The 15,800-nt window shown below is 42.6% G+C and overlaps 1 protein-coding gene across 1 annotated transcript in view; it reads right to left on the reverse strand.

Annotated features, from left to right (window-relative positions):
• Nucleotides 1-15,800, reverse strand: part of FBXW8 (F-box and WD repeat domain containing 8) — a 173,525-nt gene that overhangs the window by 117,758 nt on the left and 39,967 nt on the right. The window contains exon 3 of the mRNA XM_040345962.1: nucleotides 10,408-10,572. Coding sequence (XP_040201896.1) covers nucleotides 10,408-10,572 — 165 coding nt within the window. The remainder of the gene's footprint in view (nucleotides 1-10,407; nucleotides 10,573-15,800) is intronic.

Here is a 15,800-nt window from a genome sequence, read left to right on the forward strand (position 1 = left end):
GGCGTGACATCATAACATCGCGCCCGGGCCTCCGACGATCATAGAGATGACTGGTGACCATCTGGTCACCATTCATCTCTATGCCTCCCATCCGGCGCCGGCAGATAATTTCTCCGGGTCTCCGATGGCACGGGAGAGCCCGGAGAAGCACCTAATGGCGGCAAGAGGGTCGCCTATAAGAACGCTCAAGCGGCGGAACTGCCGCTATGATGGTTCTTATGGTGTACAGGATCGCCGGCTGAAGAGATGGATATCTGAATGATGCCTGTAGCTGAAAGTGGTTAAATATGTATGCCGACATGCTTAGCCTGCCAGGTAGTCAACATATGTCCCTTTTCGAGGCTCATTCCCAAACTATGTGTGGCCTATGGTTCAACTCAATAATGCTTAGTAGTTAACCTAAAACAAAAGTAAATGCAGATCACATACGTTAATCAACTATAACATTATAACCTATAAAATTAATAGTAGTGTAGCGCAAACAGTAAATATATAAAACATTAAATAAAGTGAAATACTAGAACACTCAAATTATATCAACGTAAGAAATTATAAAAATAGAGTCCATAAAAGTGCTCAAGTGCAGATATGACCCAAAAAACGGAAAAAGGTGCAAAATCCAAAGTGTGATGTCCAGAAGAACCTCCACCAAATAGCAGGAATGGCCTCTCACCTTAATACTTCCACCTCACAAAGCATGGAATAAACAGAGAACCTCCTGTTCTCACAGAGACAGCAACCAGATGTAGCAGCTCAACCTCACTTATAGCAGACTCAGGAACAAGGTAAGGCAATCAGGGCAGATGAAGTCCCGCCCATAGGGACGTAATGACGTACGAGGGGGAGGGGCCACGTGTGACGTCACCCGCGATCGCCGACCCAAGAGCACTAGATCTCCTTTCTTTTGTTTCATCTGCCCTGATTGCCTTACCTTGTTCCTGAGTCTGCTATAAGTGAGGTTGAGCTGCTACATCTGGTTGCTGTCTCTGTGAGAACAGGCATCCGACCGACGCATCCATCGCGTCACGAGATGCGGAACGTCGGTGCGCATGCGCCGTATAGAGCCGCACCGACGTTCGGCTTCTTTCGGCATCTCGTGACGCGATGGATGCGTCGGTCGGATGCCTGTCCATCAATTAGGAACGCCCACCGCCAGCATCGTACCCGGAAGTGGCGGTGGGAACGAATATAGCAAACGCTACGTACGGAGGTATTTTTTCAATAAAACCAGCCGATTCTAATTGTAAATAATGTAGCAAATGCAATGTCAAAAGTTTATTTTTAGGGGAACCACCGCTTTAAGTGCTGGCCCGCATAATTTAGCTTTTTTGATTTATTGTTCCAGCGCTGAATAATTCTTTTTTATTAGTATAACATTATAACCACCAACCCAACATTGAGTATGTCTCCTTTCTGCTGCTAAAACAGCCCTGACCCATCAAAGCATGGACTTCACTAGACAATGCATCACATTGCCTCCCCCAGCTTGTCTTCTTTCCATAATCCTGGTGCCATCCCTTCCCCAGGTAAGCAACACACACACACAAAATATGCGATTCATCAGGCCACCTTTTTCCATTGCTCCATGGTCCAGTTCTGATTCTCATGTGCCAATTGTAGGTGCTTTTGGCTGTGGACATGGGTCAGCATGGGCACCCTGGCCCTTGTGCATCTACACAGCCTCATACACAACAAACTGTGATGCACTGTGTTCTAACACCCATCAGAACCAGCATTAACATTTTTAGCAATTCGAGCTACATTGGCTCTTCTAAAAGCCCTGTCACTAGTTTGTGGTTTTTCCTTCCTTTAACCACTTTTGGGAGGTCCTGACCACTGTAGACTGGGAGAAATCCCACAACAGCTGTAGTTTTGGCGTTGCTCCAACCCAGTTGTCTTGCCATTACAATTTGGCCCTTGTCAAATCCTTATGCTTGATAATTTTTTTTTCTTCTGCTTTCAACTTGAGGAACATGTTCACTTGCTGCCTAATCTATTCCACTCAAATTTAAGGTGCCATTGCAATGACATAATCAGTGTTATTTACTTTACCTATGAGTGGTCATATTATATTATGGCTGATCGGTGTATGTACCTCAAAACCAACAAAAAGGAGTTAAAAAAATGGAAGGCGTGTAGACATGAACACCATCGCAAATAATATGTTATCTGATTAGAAAGATTAGATTAGTAAACTTTTATCTCTGTATTGACACTTTATGCTGGGAGGCATACCAAAAAAAAAGAAAAAAAAAGCTGTTTAGCATATGCTTAAGAAACGGACACCCCCACAACACATGCTTTCTGTAATCTGTATGCAGGGAATTAAATATATATATATATTTACAATACATTTTTATTGAAAGTTAATTAATTAACAATAAAGATTGTCATTTACATTTAGTCATACGTAACCAAATGAGTTACAGTGATTTGGAAAGGTTTTTGCGGAAGAATATAACACTTGATAGCCTGTACCAGTCTACCCCTGATGGGCTCAAACTGTAGGCATGGACAGGCTACCAAGTTGCCTAGATAGTTGCATCCATAAAAAGGAAAAACAAAACAAAACTTGCAAATCAGATTAACCACTTAAAGGGTTTGTAAAGGATTTTTTTTTTTTAATCTGAATAGCTTCCTTTAACTTAATGCAGTGCTGTTTTCATGTCCTCATTGTTTGTTTTTCCTCTCAAGTTGCTGTAATTCTTCTCTGATCTCCACACTTCCTGGTTGTCCGTTTCCTGATAACCACAGTACTGGGAGCTTTCTCTCTGTGGTCACTAATCAAGGAGGTGTGATTACTGGGTGTCTAAAACCCCACAGCACCTCCCCCTTCGGATCAGTTTCGTTTTCCAAACCATCACTGCCCTGTATGGCTCTGTACAGCAGAGAGGCAGGAAACAACATGCAAAAACAAAACTAGAAACTACAGGTACATTATATGATTGATTTTTATCTATTTTTAAAAGGAATCAGTTAACTATTATGGCCCAGATTCACATAGAATTACGTTGCTCCTGGGCAGCGTAGCGTATGTGATTTACGTTACACCGCCGCAGGTTTACAGCGTTAGTGCCCGATTCTCAGAACACTTACCTGTAAACTTGCGGCGGTGTATCGTAAAAGCGCTCGGCACAAGCCCGCCCAATTCAAATGGGGCGGGCACCATTTAAATTAGGCGCGTTCCCGCGCCGAGCGTACTGCGCATGCTCCGTTGGGTAAATTACCCGACGTGCGTTGCGCTAAATGACGTCGCACCGACGTCATTTGCTTAGACGTTAACGTAAATGTCGTCCAGCGCCATTCACGGACGCCTTACGCAAACGACGTAGATTTTTTAAATTTCGACGCGGGAAAGACGGCCATACTTAACATTGGCTGCGCCTCATAGACCCCAGGGGCAACTTTACGCGTCGCAAAGGCTACGGAAACGTCGTAAATTCTCTGCGTCGAGCGCGCGTACGTCCGGGAATCGTCGTAATTTGCTAATTTACATAAGCGACGGGGAAAACGACGTCGGCGACACCTAGCGGCGGGAAAAAAATTGCATTTAAGATCTGACAGCGCCTGTCAGATCTAATGGGTATCTATGTGTAACTGATTCTAAGAATCAGTCGCATAGATACCCGGGGCCAGATTAGGACGACGGCGCAAATGGTGTTGCGCCGTCGTAACGCCTTTGAGAATCTGGGCCTATGTCTCTATACCCTGTAAAGTCATTTCAGCATAATTTTTTTTTTATTATTTACAACTCCCTTAAGGACCAAGCCTCTGAGATTTGGTGTTTACAAGTTAACCCCTTCCATACAGGGCATTTTCACCCCCTTCCTGCCCAGACCATTTTTTAGTTTTCAGCGCTGTTGCACTTTGAATGACAATTGCATGGTCATGCAACACTGTACCCAAATGAAATCTATGTTTTTTCCCCCCATACAAATAGAGCTTTCGTTTGGTGGTATTTGATCATCTCTGCGGATTTTATTTTTTGCGCTATTAAAAGAAGAGGCACAATTAAAAAAACACACAATATTTTTTACTTTTTGATTTAATACATTTTACAATTAAAAAAAAAAAAATTCCCCTTGGTTTAGACCAATATGTATTCTTGTACATATTTTTGGTAAAAAAAAAAAAAAAAAAATCGCAATAAGCGTATATTGGTTTGCGCAAAAGTTATAGCGTCTACAAAATAGGGGATAGAATTATGGCATTTTTATTTATTATTTTTTTTTTTACTAGTAATGGCGGCGATCAGCGTTATTCTGACCGTGACATAGCAGCGGACATATATCGGACACTTTTGACACGTTTTTGGGACCATTCACATTTATACAGCGATTATTGCTATAAAACTGCACTGATAACTGTGTAAATGTGACTGGCAGGGAAGGGGTTGACACTAGGGGGCGCTAAAGGGGTTAATATGTTCCCTAGTGAGTGATTCTTACTGTAAGGGGACTCACGGGGAGGAGACCGATCTGTGTTCCTCTGTACTGGGAACACACATCGGTCTCCTCACCTCTGACAGGAGGTGGATCTGTGTGTTTACACACACAGATCCACACTAGATCCCTAGATCTCTAGATTGCCGGGAAGAAAATATGTAATATGACGTCCACCCGGAGGGAGAAAGGGTTCCTGCCGGCGTCATATTACTTTGGCCCGGCAAGGAAGGGGTTAAACACAGTTTTTTTTGCCAGAAATAGTTTTTTCTAACACCCTAGAGCAGGGGTCTCCATACTTTTCAAGCAAAGGGCCAGTTTACTGTCTTTCAAACTTAAGGGGGGCTGGATTCTGACCAGTGGGGGTAGAAAATTCCCCAGGGCCGAGCATCAGTGAGAATAAACATGACCCCAGTGCTGGTGGGCAGTAGAAGGAGGAATAGTGCTCCATCATTGCTATTAGTGGAATAAATAGTGCCCCATTGTTGGTGTCATTGGGAGTAATAGTGCCTCATATCGTTGGGAGCAATACTGCCCCAAGGGCCGGATGAAGGCCAGCAAAGGGCCACATCTGGCCCTCGGGCCGCAGTTTGGAGACCCCTGCTCTAGAGAATAAAATGGTGGTCATTGCAATACTTTGTCACACCGTATTTGCGCAGCGGTCTTACAAGTGCACTTTTTTTTTGGGGGGGGGGGGGGATACACTTTTTTTGAATAAAAAAAATAAGAGAATTTATTTATAAAGATAACGTTACACCGAGTAAATTGATACCCAACATATCACGCTTCAAAGTTGCGCCCGCTTGTGGAATGGTAGCAAACTTTTACCCTTAAAAATCTCTATAGGAGACGTTTACAGGTTGCATCAAAACGATTTACATAGGAGGTCTAGGGCTAGAATTATTGCTCTCGCTCCAACGATTGCAGTGATACCTCACGTGTGGTTTGAACGCCATTTTCATATGCGGGCGCTGCTCATGTATGTGTTTGCTTCTGCACGCAAGCTCGGCGGGATGGGGCGCGTTTAAAAAAAAAAATAACCTTTCTTAATTTATTTTTACACTGTTCTTTTAAAAGAAAAAAAAAGTGTCACTTTTATTCCTATTACAAGGAATGTTACAATCTATTGTAATAGAAAAAAAAAAGCATGACAGGGCCTCTTAAATATGAGATCTGGGGTCAAAAAGACTTCAGATCTCATATTTACACTAAAATGCAATAAAAAAAAAAAAATTGTCGCTTTAAGAGCATTGGGCGGAAGTGACGTTTTGACATCACCTCAACCCCTCCCGCTGGCGATAAAAGTGATCTCGCGGTGAATCTGCCTCAGAAACCGCTTGAAGAGAATACTGGGGTTATGGCAGCTAGCTGCTGCCATAACAACGGTATTCTTCTTCAAAGTGGCAATGTAAAACGACGGCGGGTGGTCCGGAAGTGGTTGGGAAGACAGGTCCAAGATGATAAACTACATCAAAAATATAGCATATATACTCGAGTATAAGCTGACCCGAGGCACCTAATTTTACCACAAAAAAATGGGAAAACGTATTGATTTGAGTATAAGCCTAGGGCGTCTATCTGCATGACTCCTCACTGTGTCCATCTGCATGCCTCACTGTGCCCATGCCTCACTGCGCCCATGACTAGACTTACCTTTAACATGGAAGTATATAGAAGGGGTGGCAGGCTTTGAAAAATCGGAGCTCCCCGGCCGTAGGTCCCCCAGACAGCAAACTTTGCACACTTATAGAGGAGAACTGGGGCTACATGTGTGCCAAGGTCCAGGGGACCTACGGCTGGCCGCTACCGGGTCCCAAAAGTTACCAGAGAAATGACCGTTTAACATGGGAGTCTATGGAAGGGGTGCCCGTCTTTGAAAAATCAGTTCCCCCCCCGGCCGTAGGTCCCCCGGACAACAAACTTTGCACACTTGTAGAGTGGGGCTATATGTGTGCCAAGTTTGGGGTCAGCCGGTGCCGGGTCCCCAAAGTCTGGGAGATCAGGCGCAAAAAGTTGACTCGAGTATAAGCCGAGGGGGGCTTTTTCAGCACAAAAAAAATGTGCTGAAAAACCTCTCTCTCTCTCTCTCTCTCTCTGGATTGTGCGACATTGGGGGTTGTTGGCTCTCGTGGTAGATGCATTTTTGTGTAGTGAGTCCACACCAAACAGGCAAATATTGTTGACCACTTAACTCCCGGGCCATATTGCTGGTCAAAGACCAGAGCACTTTTTGCGATTTGGCACTGCGTCGCTTTAACTGACAATTGCACGGTCGTGCGACGTTGCTTCCAAACAAAATTGGCGTCCTTTTTTTTTCACAAATAGAGCTTTCTTTTGGTGGAATTTGATCACCTCTGCGGTTTTTAGTTTTTGCGCTGTAAACAAAAATAGAGCGACAATTTTGAAAAAAAAATAATATGTTTTACTTTTTGCTGTAATAAATATCCTTAAAAAAAAAAGATATAAAAAACGTTTTTTTTTCCTCAGTTTAGGCCGATACGTATTCTTCTACATATTTTTCGTAAAAAAAAAAAAAAAAAATCGCAATAAGCGTTTATTGATTGGTTTGCGCAAAAGTTATAGCGTTTACAAAATAGGGGGTATTTTTATGGCATTTTCATGATTTTTTTTTTACTAGTAATGGCGGGGATCAACGATTTTTTTTCGGTACTGCCACATTATGGCGGACACTTCGGACACTTTTGAAATTTTTGGGACCATTGGCATTTTTATAGCGATCAGTGCTATAAAAATGCATTGGATTACTATAAAAATGCCACTGGCAGTGAAGGGGTTAACACTAGGGGGCGGGGAAGGGATTAAGTATGTTCCCTGGGTGTGTCCTAACTGTAGGGGGGGTGGCCTCACTAGGGGAAATCACTGATCTTCTGTTCATACATTGTATGAACAGAAGATTAGCATTTCCCCCCCTGACAGGACCGGGAGCTGTGTTTACACACACAGCTCCCGGTCCCCGCTCTGTAACGAGCGATCGCGCCCGCCGGGCATGCGCACGGGAGTCGGGGGGCGCCCCTAGTAGCCTGCGAGAGAGCCGACGTAGAGCTACGGGCTCTCGCGCAGGGGAGCCGACCTGCCGCGGTAAAACGACGGCGGCTGGTCGGCAAGTAGTTAAGAATGTAGAAATGTGATTGTATTTTTTACCTCCATCTAAAATCAATAGTGAAAAAATAAGTGGCGCTAAATAGGGCTGTGCAAAAAATCGCTTTAAATAAAAAAATAGAGTTGGTAGGTCAAATCGATTTTCACCAGGACCGGCGCCGACACTGCAGAGGCTTCAGCCTAGTCCGCGAGGCTGGACGCCGCGGACTAGGCCGAAGCCGCGGCATCACCTAAAAAACACCTGCCCGCAGCTCCTCAGGACCGGTGTCCATCCAAAAAAAAAAAAAAAAAAAAGATTCAAATTGTAAATTGAGTTTTTTATAAAAAAAAAAAAAAAGAAGAAGAAGCGCAGATTTTTATTTAGGGTTAAAAAAAAAAAAAAAAAATCGCCCAGCTCTAGCGCTAAATTGCACTTATGTGTATGGATCCAAACGAGTGCAAAGTAAAACCTAAAAAAAATAAAGACAACTTCTTACACGGTACACTTTAAAGTATCGCTATAAAGATGATGACAATGTGATGATACAAATTATCAGCGTAACAATATCACCCTGTGACAAGTGAAAAACTACATTCAGTAAAAAGTTCATAAGCATAATAAAATGTATCCGAAAAGAAGGTTGATCCAGTGTAAACTTTTCTGATCTTCCACCACACCACTCAGTGCCATTAATTCCGCTCCCTTTGCATGACACACTCACTAGATACCGTATTTATGCCTTATACTCATGCTTGGCAAAAATCGCTTTAAACCACACAGACAGGGTTAGCTGATCTCCATTATCCAGCCGCAAGCATGTAAATAGGATCTCTCCACATGTCAATAAAAAGTGCTCCAAATAGTGTAATATTGTAAAACCAGTTTAATAAAACGCTATGTGAAAAACTTCAACCATTAGCCCCCATTCACACCTAGGCGTTTTGTCGCCTATAGTGTGACACCGCAACAGCCCCGAGACGCTGGAGGGATGAAAACACATTGCCCTCTATGGAGATGGTTCACATCTCCACGCCGAACGCCGTACGCCTGAAAAAAAGTCCCGGACCTTTTTTTCAGGCGGCTTTCGGCGTTCGGCATAGGAGATGTGAACCATCTCCATAGAGGGGTTGAGGCTGCATTCACAATCGCGGCATTTTGTCGCCGCAAATCACGGTACAAAACGCCGAAATTTGTCGCCGCAATTCGCGGGACAAAACGCCGCGATTTTGTACGCACCACTTCAAAGCCAGCAAGTAAAAATCACAGCAACAACTCTTGGAGAAAATGTCTGTAGTAGTGTATAGTGTGGTCACGGCAGACCCGAGGTGTACGGCTTAGATATTACTCTCACCCGCTCGTAACTCTCTGATCTGATGTTCAGCGTAAAGTGCTTACAGATGGTTGCCGTTTAGCCACGCCCCCTAAACGGCAACCATCTGTAAGCACTTTACGTGTCACGGGAACCCCCCGTTGTGTCAGAGGGGGCGGGGTCACCCGTCTATGTCACAGATGGCCCCTCCCTCGGTTATTTAATAGCTGTCAGACGTGCCGCGTTTCATTCAGCCGGGCGCCTCCTATGGAGGCGGCATCTTTTGTGGCGGCGGGTCCGGGTCATAGAAGGATTACAGTGCTGGAATTATTATTATTTTTATTAAAAGGACTTGTCCCAAGCGGTGTGTGTGCCTTTTTACCTTTTTTGTCACTTTTTTGGGTGAAATGGTAGGGGTACAATGTACCCCGTTACCAATTTACATCTGGGGGTCCCCTTGTTAAAGGGGGCTTCCAGATTCCGATAAGCCCCCCGCCCGCAGACCCCCACAACCACTGGGCAAGGGTTGTTGGAATGAGGCCCTTGTCCCCATGAACATGGGGACATCCTCCCCATGTTGAGGCCACGTGGCCTGGTACGGTTCCTGGAGGAGGGTGCTCTCTCGTCCCCCCCCTCTTTTCCTGTGGCCTGCCCGATTGCATACTCGGATAAGGGTCTGGTATGGATTTTTGGGGGGAACCCCACGCCATTTATTTATTTTTGTGCAGTGTTCCCCTTAAAATCTGACTCGGCCCTGGAGGCTGCGTCTTTGAATTTGGTTGACAGCGGCGGGAGCCAACGGCTGCTATCTATCCAATGAAGAGCCGACAAGCCTAGGAGAGAGCGACGTGGGATCGCGCCCACGGAAATTCGGGGCTCAGATAAGTTAAACGTCTTCAGCAAACTGTTTGCAAGCGTTTTTGTGCATCATCTTTAGAAGGAGACACGTGGCCACTTATTAGGCCTCATGCACACTGGACATTTTTTTACGTTTTTACAGCAGCTGTTTTTGGCAGTAGATGTTTTTTTCTAGTCAATAAACTCTCCATCATGTTATCCTATGTGTCCATGCACACATAGGCCGTTATCACAAACAAACTGCCTTCTGCTACAGCCAAATATATTTTACTTTTTGACTCATCAGTCCAGAGCATCTGCTACCATTTTTCTGCACCTCCGTTCCTATGTTTGTGTGCACAGGACATGAAAGCAAGGCTATATGTGACAACTCAATTACAGCATTTTTCATAAATGCCTAATACTTTTGCAAAGTAGTGTGCGTGTGTGTTTTATTTTTAACTTTTAGAAGAGAACAATATGAACAAATTAATTGTATTATTATTTCTGTTGGCGTTAAATTCTATTTAGCTAATTTATTTTCTTTTTTTATAAAGTTCAGACTTCTAAAGTAAAACTATCAAGTAAACAGTTTGTTTAAACAAGTGGCTTATTTAATCTGTTGATCTCAGCAGGGGAGGCAGTATGGCTCAGCAAGATATTGGTTTGGAGCATGTAAAGCTGTTACAGTATTGTGCACACAGTGTGGGGTATGATACCTTCCAGTTTGTCCTCAGCAGGCTCTCCTGAGTGCGCCTCTCTTTCAGAGCGTCTTTCCAAGATGTGCACGCTGTAACTTCACTGTCCGTCAGGAACCCTTCCGTTTGGCAAACATGGTACCACAAGATTTCATCTTCAGCTAGTACCTTCCACGCTTTGCTTACCTAATACAGCAAGATAAAACATGATGAGGTAATGAAAACAAAAAAAAAAAAAAAAAACCTGTTGGCTTAATCTGACTACATGGCAGAGCCAAATAAAGCACATATTAAGAGCGGATTTTCGTTCCAGCGAGTGTTCATCCTTCTTTCTAGTCCATGAAACAAAGAGATTAAGTCACTTAGTTCAAAGCCCACAAAGCTGGTATTGAATACAAGTCAGAAATGGATTCCAAACACCCTCTGGAGATCTCTGTACAATATGTGCCATCCTAAAGGCACTTGAACATTAAATGTTATGCTTAAAACAAAGGGTCCTATATGCATCACAAAGACTTGGGCCATTTGTCTATGCAAGCTATATGCAAAAAGTAGAACATGTGAATGCCCCTGTATTGCCTGTCATCTGCCTGCTCCTAGGGTTTTCTGGCTCGGTCATCTACAGTGCATCCAGAAAGTATTCACAGTGCTTCACTTTTTCCACATTTTGTTAGGTTACAGCAGGGCTCGACAAATCCCGGTCGTCAGGTCGCCATGGCGACTAGAAATAGTGTCCTGGCGACTTGGCTTGGAAGGTGGGCAAAAAAAAAAATATCTGGCGCTATCTGGTGGTAGGCCGTTGGTATTACAAGTTATTACCACCAAATGTGAGCTGGCACCATCTGGTGGTGGCCGTTGGTATTACAAGTTAAGCATTATAAGTTAAACAGCAATTCTAATGTCATTTTTCACTATTTTCACTGCCATCTTCTTCCCTCTAATTAGAACCCCCAAACATTATATATATTTTTTATCCCAACACCCTAGAGAATAAAATGGTGATCGTTGCAATACTTTCTGTCACGCCGTATTTGCGCAGCGGTCTTACAAGCGCACTTTTTTGGGAAAAAAATTACACTTTTTTTAATAAAAAAATAAGACAACAGTAAAGTTATCCCCATTTTTTTAAATATTATGAAAGATAATGTTACGCCGAGTAAATTCATACCCAACATGTCACGCTTCAAAATTGCGTCCGCTCGTGGAATGCCGACAAACTTTTACCCTTTAAAATCTTCATATCTACAGGTTGCATGTTTTAAGTTACAGAGGAGGTCTAGAGCTAGAATTATTGCTCTCGCTCTACCAATCGCGGCGATACCTCACATGTGTGGTTTGAACACCGTTTACATATGCGGGCGCTGCTCGCGTATGTGTTAGCTTCTGAGCGCAAGCTCGTCGGGACGGGGTGATTTTCTGGCTCCTAACTTTTTTAGCTGGCTCCTAGATTCCAAGCAAATTTGTCAAACCCTGGGTTAAAGCCTTATTCCAAAACGGATTAAATGCATTATTTTCCTCAAAATTCTACAAGCAATACCCAATGACGACAACGTGAAAGAAGTTTGTTTGCAAATGTTATAAAAATGAAAAATGAGACAAATCCCATGTACATAAATATTCACAGCCTTTTCTTAATACTTTGTTGAAGCACCTTTGGCACCAATTATAGCCTCAAGTCATTTGGAGTATGATGCTACAAGCTTGCCATACCTATTTTTGGGCATTTTCTCCCATTCTTCTTTGCAGGACCTCTCAAGCTCCATCAGGTTGGATGGGAAGTGTCGGTACACAGCCATTTTCAGATCTCTCCAGAGATGTTCAATCAGGTTCAAGTCTGGGCTCTGGAGGGGCCACTCAAGGACATTCACAATGTTGTCCTGTAGCCACTACTTTGTTATCTTGGCCGTGTGCTTAGGGTCATTGTCCTGTTGGAAGATGAACCTTTGCCCCGGTCTGGGGTCCAGAGCGCTCTGGAGCAGGTTTTCATTAAGGATGTCTCTGTACATTGCGCCATTCATCTTTCCCCTGATCCTGACTAGTCTCCCAGTTCCTGTTGCTGAAAAACATCCCCACAGCACGATGTTGCCACCACCATACTTCACTGTAGAGATGGTATGGGCCAGGTTAGGATTGGTGCCTGGTTTCCTTCAGACATGACGCTTGCTATTCAGGCCAAAGAGATAAATCTTTGTTTCTCATGGTCTGAGAGTCCTTCAGGTGCCTTTTGTCAAACTCCCGGCGAGGTGTCATGTGCCTTTTACTGAGGAGTGGCTTCTGTTTGGCCACTCTACCATACAGGTCTGATTGACGGAGCACTGCAGAAATGGTGGTTCTTCTGAAAGGTTCTCCTCTCTCCACAAACGCTGGAGCTCTGCCAGGGTGACCATTGGGTTCCTGGTCGCCTCCTTGACTAGGGCCCTTCTCCCCGATCACTCAGTTTGGCCGGATGGCCTGCTCTAGAAAAGAGAACAATTGGCTATACTAAAGCTAGGTTGGGACTTTAAATGAGGCCATACCTGGTATGTGCCTCCATCCCCAATAGGTTGAAGAAGGACAACTAAGTATTGGGACTTTAAATGAAGCACACTGCTAATTGAATGAACCAGCTAAGGTATACATATTTAATGATTGCAAAGAGGGTATGGCAGACACATAATAAATATACAATAAATAAGGTAAATAAGAGCCTCAACAGAATAAAGTCTAGACAGTGCAAAATAATACCTATTAACAATTATGCACACATGGTAATGTATAGCAATCATAGGTCACACTGAATACTTCCAGACAATACATAGTTGCAGAAATTCATCTTATGGTAGCAATATAATAAAAAGTACATATAGCGTCTGAAAACCAAGTTTGCAATAGTATCAAAATCGATAAAATAACCGAAATAGTTGATCCATTAAAGTAGATTTAAGGTATGAATGATGGGTATATACTGTGACATCTCACTGTAAAGAAGCTCTACGCGTTTCGTGGTTTATACCACTCATCAGGAGCAGATATACAGTATGAGGATATATCTATAATAGAAAAATTGCATAAATGATAAAATAGTAGTAAAAGGTATATTTTGTAAGATATGGTATATATCATACATTAAAGACAGAGGGGGAGCAATAAAGGTCCCAAACACTCTCACCTATTAGTAGCATGGTAATAAGGTAGTAGGTTAGATAAGTTGATGTAACTGGTAACGGGCAACTAGGGGCGACATCTTCCCCGGGAACTGAGGCGGCTGACATCAGATACACGGCAACAGAATCAGCAGATAGTGGTAGGAAGTGGACAGTGATCAAGTTGAAATAAGTGTAATTCATAGTTAGTATATAATATAAGATCAATTCCCAGGGGTATCTGTGGAAATGAAAATATAAATAAAGTAAAATAGGTGACCGCTAGTGGATGGAGAGAGGGCAATAGAATAAGAAATGAGAAAAGATGCAAAGGGTATAGAATGATAAAGACCAAGACCAAGAAATTGTAGCCAAGACACCATGATATAGGTTGGGAATAAATAAATAAATAAAAAAATAAGTGATCTTGAAGGTAGAAAAAGGTACCTGCTGGTGTATATAAAACAAGTGCAAGCCAGCACACGTGGCATAGGGTCTCATGGGACATGTCAAATGGTGTTGGAGCGGTGCAAAGAGGTTTATGTAATGGCCGTGGACCAATGACATCCGTCAACACCACGCAACGTCATTATGGGGAGGGGGCGGCACCAGCGCTCGAGCAACATAGCGTGCTCGGCGTTTGGCGCCAGTTCCCTCCACCAAGGAGTATCTTTAATGTATGATATATACCATATCTTACAAAATATACCTTTTACTACTATTTTATCATTTATGCAATTTTTCTATTATAGATATATCCTCATACTGTATATCTGCTCCTGATGAGTGGTATAAACCACGAAACGCGTAGAGCTTCTTTACAGTGAGATGTCACAGTATATACCCATCATTCATACCTTAAATCTACTTTAATGGATCCACTATTTCGGTTATTTTATCGATTTTGATACTATTGCAAACTTGGTTTTCAGACGCTATATGTACTTTTTAATATATTGCTACCATAAGATGAATTTCTGCAACTATGTATTGTCTGGAAGTATTCAGTGTGACCTATGATTGCTATACATTACCATGTGTGCATAATTGTTATTATTTTGCACTGTCTAGACTTTATTCTGTTGAGGCTCTTATTTACCTTATTTATTATATATTTATTATGTGTCTGTCATACCCTCTTTGCAATCATTAAATATGTATACCTTAGCTGGTTCATTCAATTAGCAGTGTGCTTCATTTAAAGTCCCAATACTTAGTTTTCCTTCTTGCTCTAGAAAAGAGTCATGGTGGTTCCAAACTTCTTTTATTTATGGATGATGGAGGCCACTGTGCTCGTTGGGACCTTCAATGCTGCAGGAATTTTTCCCCAGATCTGTGCCTCGAAACAATCCGGTCTCAGAGGTCTACAGACAATTCCTTGGACTTCATGGCTTAATTTGTGCTCTGGCATGCACTGTCAACTATGGGACCTTATATAGACAAGTGTGTGCCTTTCCAAATCATGTCCAATCAACTGAACTTACCACAGGTGGAGTCCAACAAAGTTGCAGAAAAATCTCAATGATGATCAGTGGAAACAGGATGCACCTGAGCTCAATTTTGAGCATCATGGCAAAGGCTGTGTACTTATGTACATTTTTTTTTTTTGCAAAGATTTTTAACAAACTTCTTTCACGTTGTGATTATGGGGCATGTTTGTAGAATCAATATCGGCAGTAAAAAAAAAACAACATCCACTTCACAGTAGGATTGCCACCTTATCTCTTTAAACCCAAACACATATGAATTACACCGATTCTAAGGCTAATTTAATGCAGATAAGGCACCAAGTGAGTTTAACTTCCACTTTAACCACTCAAGACCCGGACCATTATGCAGGTTAAGGACCTTGCCCCTTTTTGCGATTTGGCACTGTGTCCCTTTAACTGACAATTGCGCGGTCGTGCGACGTGGCTCACAAACAAAATTAGTGTCCTTTTTTTTTCCCCACGAATACTTTCTTTTGGTGGTATTTGATCACCTCTGCCATTTTTGTTTTTTTGCGCTATAAACAAACAGAGCGACAATTTTGAAAAAAATTCAATTTTTTTTACTTTTTGCTATAATAAATATCCCCAAAAAAAGATATAAAAAAAATGTATTTTCCTCAGTTTAGGCCGATACGTATTCTTCTACCTATTTTTGGTAAAAAAAAAACGCAATAAGTGATAAAATAAATCGATTGGTTTGCGCAAAATTTATAGCGTTTACAAAACAGGGGATAGTTTCATGGCATTTTTATCAATTATTTTTTTTTTTTACCAGTATGGCGGGGGATCAGCGATTTTTTTT

Source organism: Rana temporaria, chromosome 1, assembly GCF_905171775.1.
Source record: "Rana temporaria chromosome 1, aRanTem1.1, whole genome shotgun sequence".
In the NCBI taxonomy this organism is placed as follows: Eukaryota; Metazoa; Chordata; class Amphibia; order Anura; family Ranidae; genus Rana; species Rana temporaria.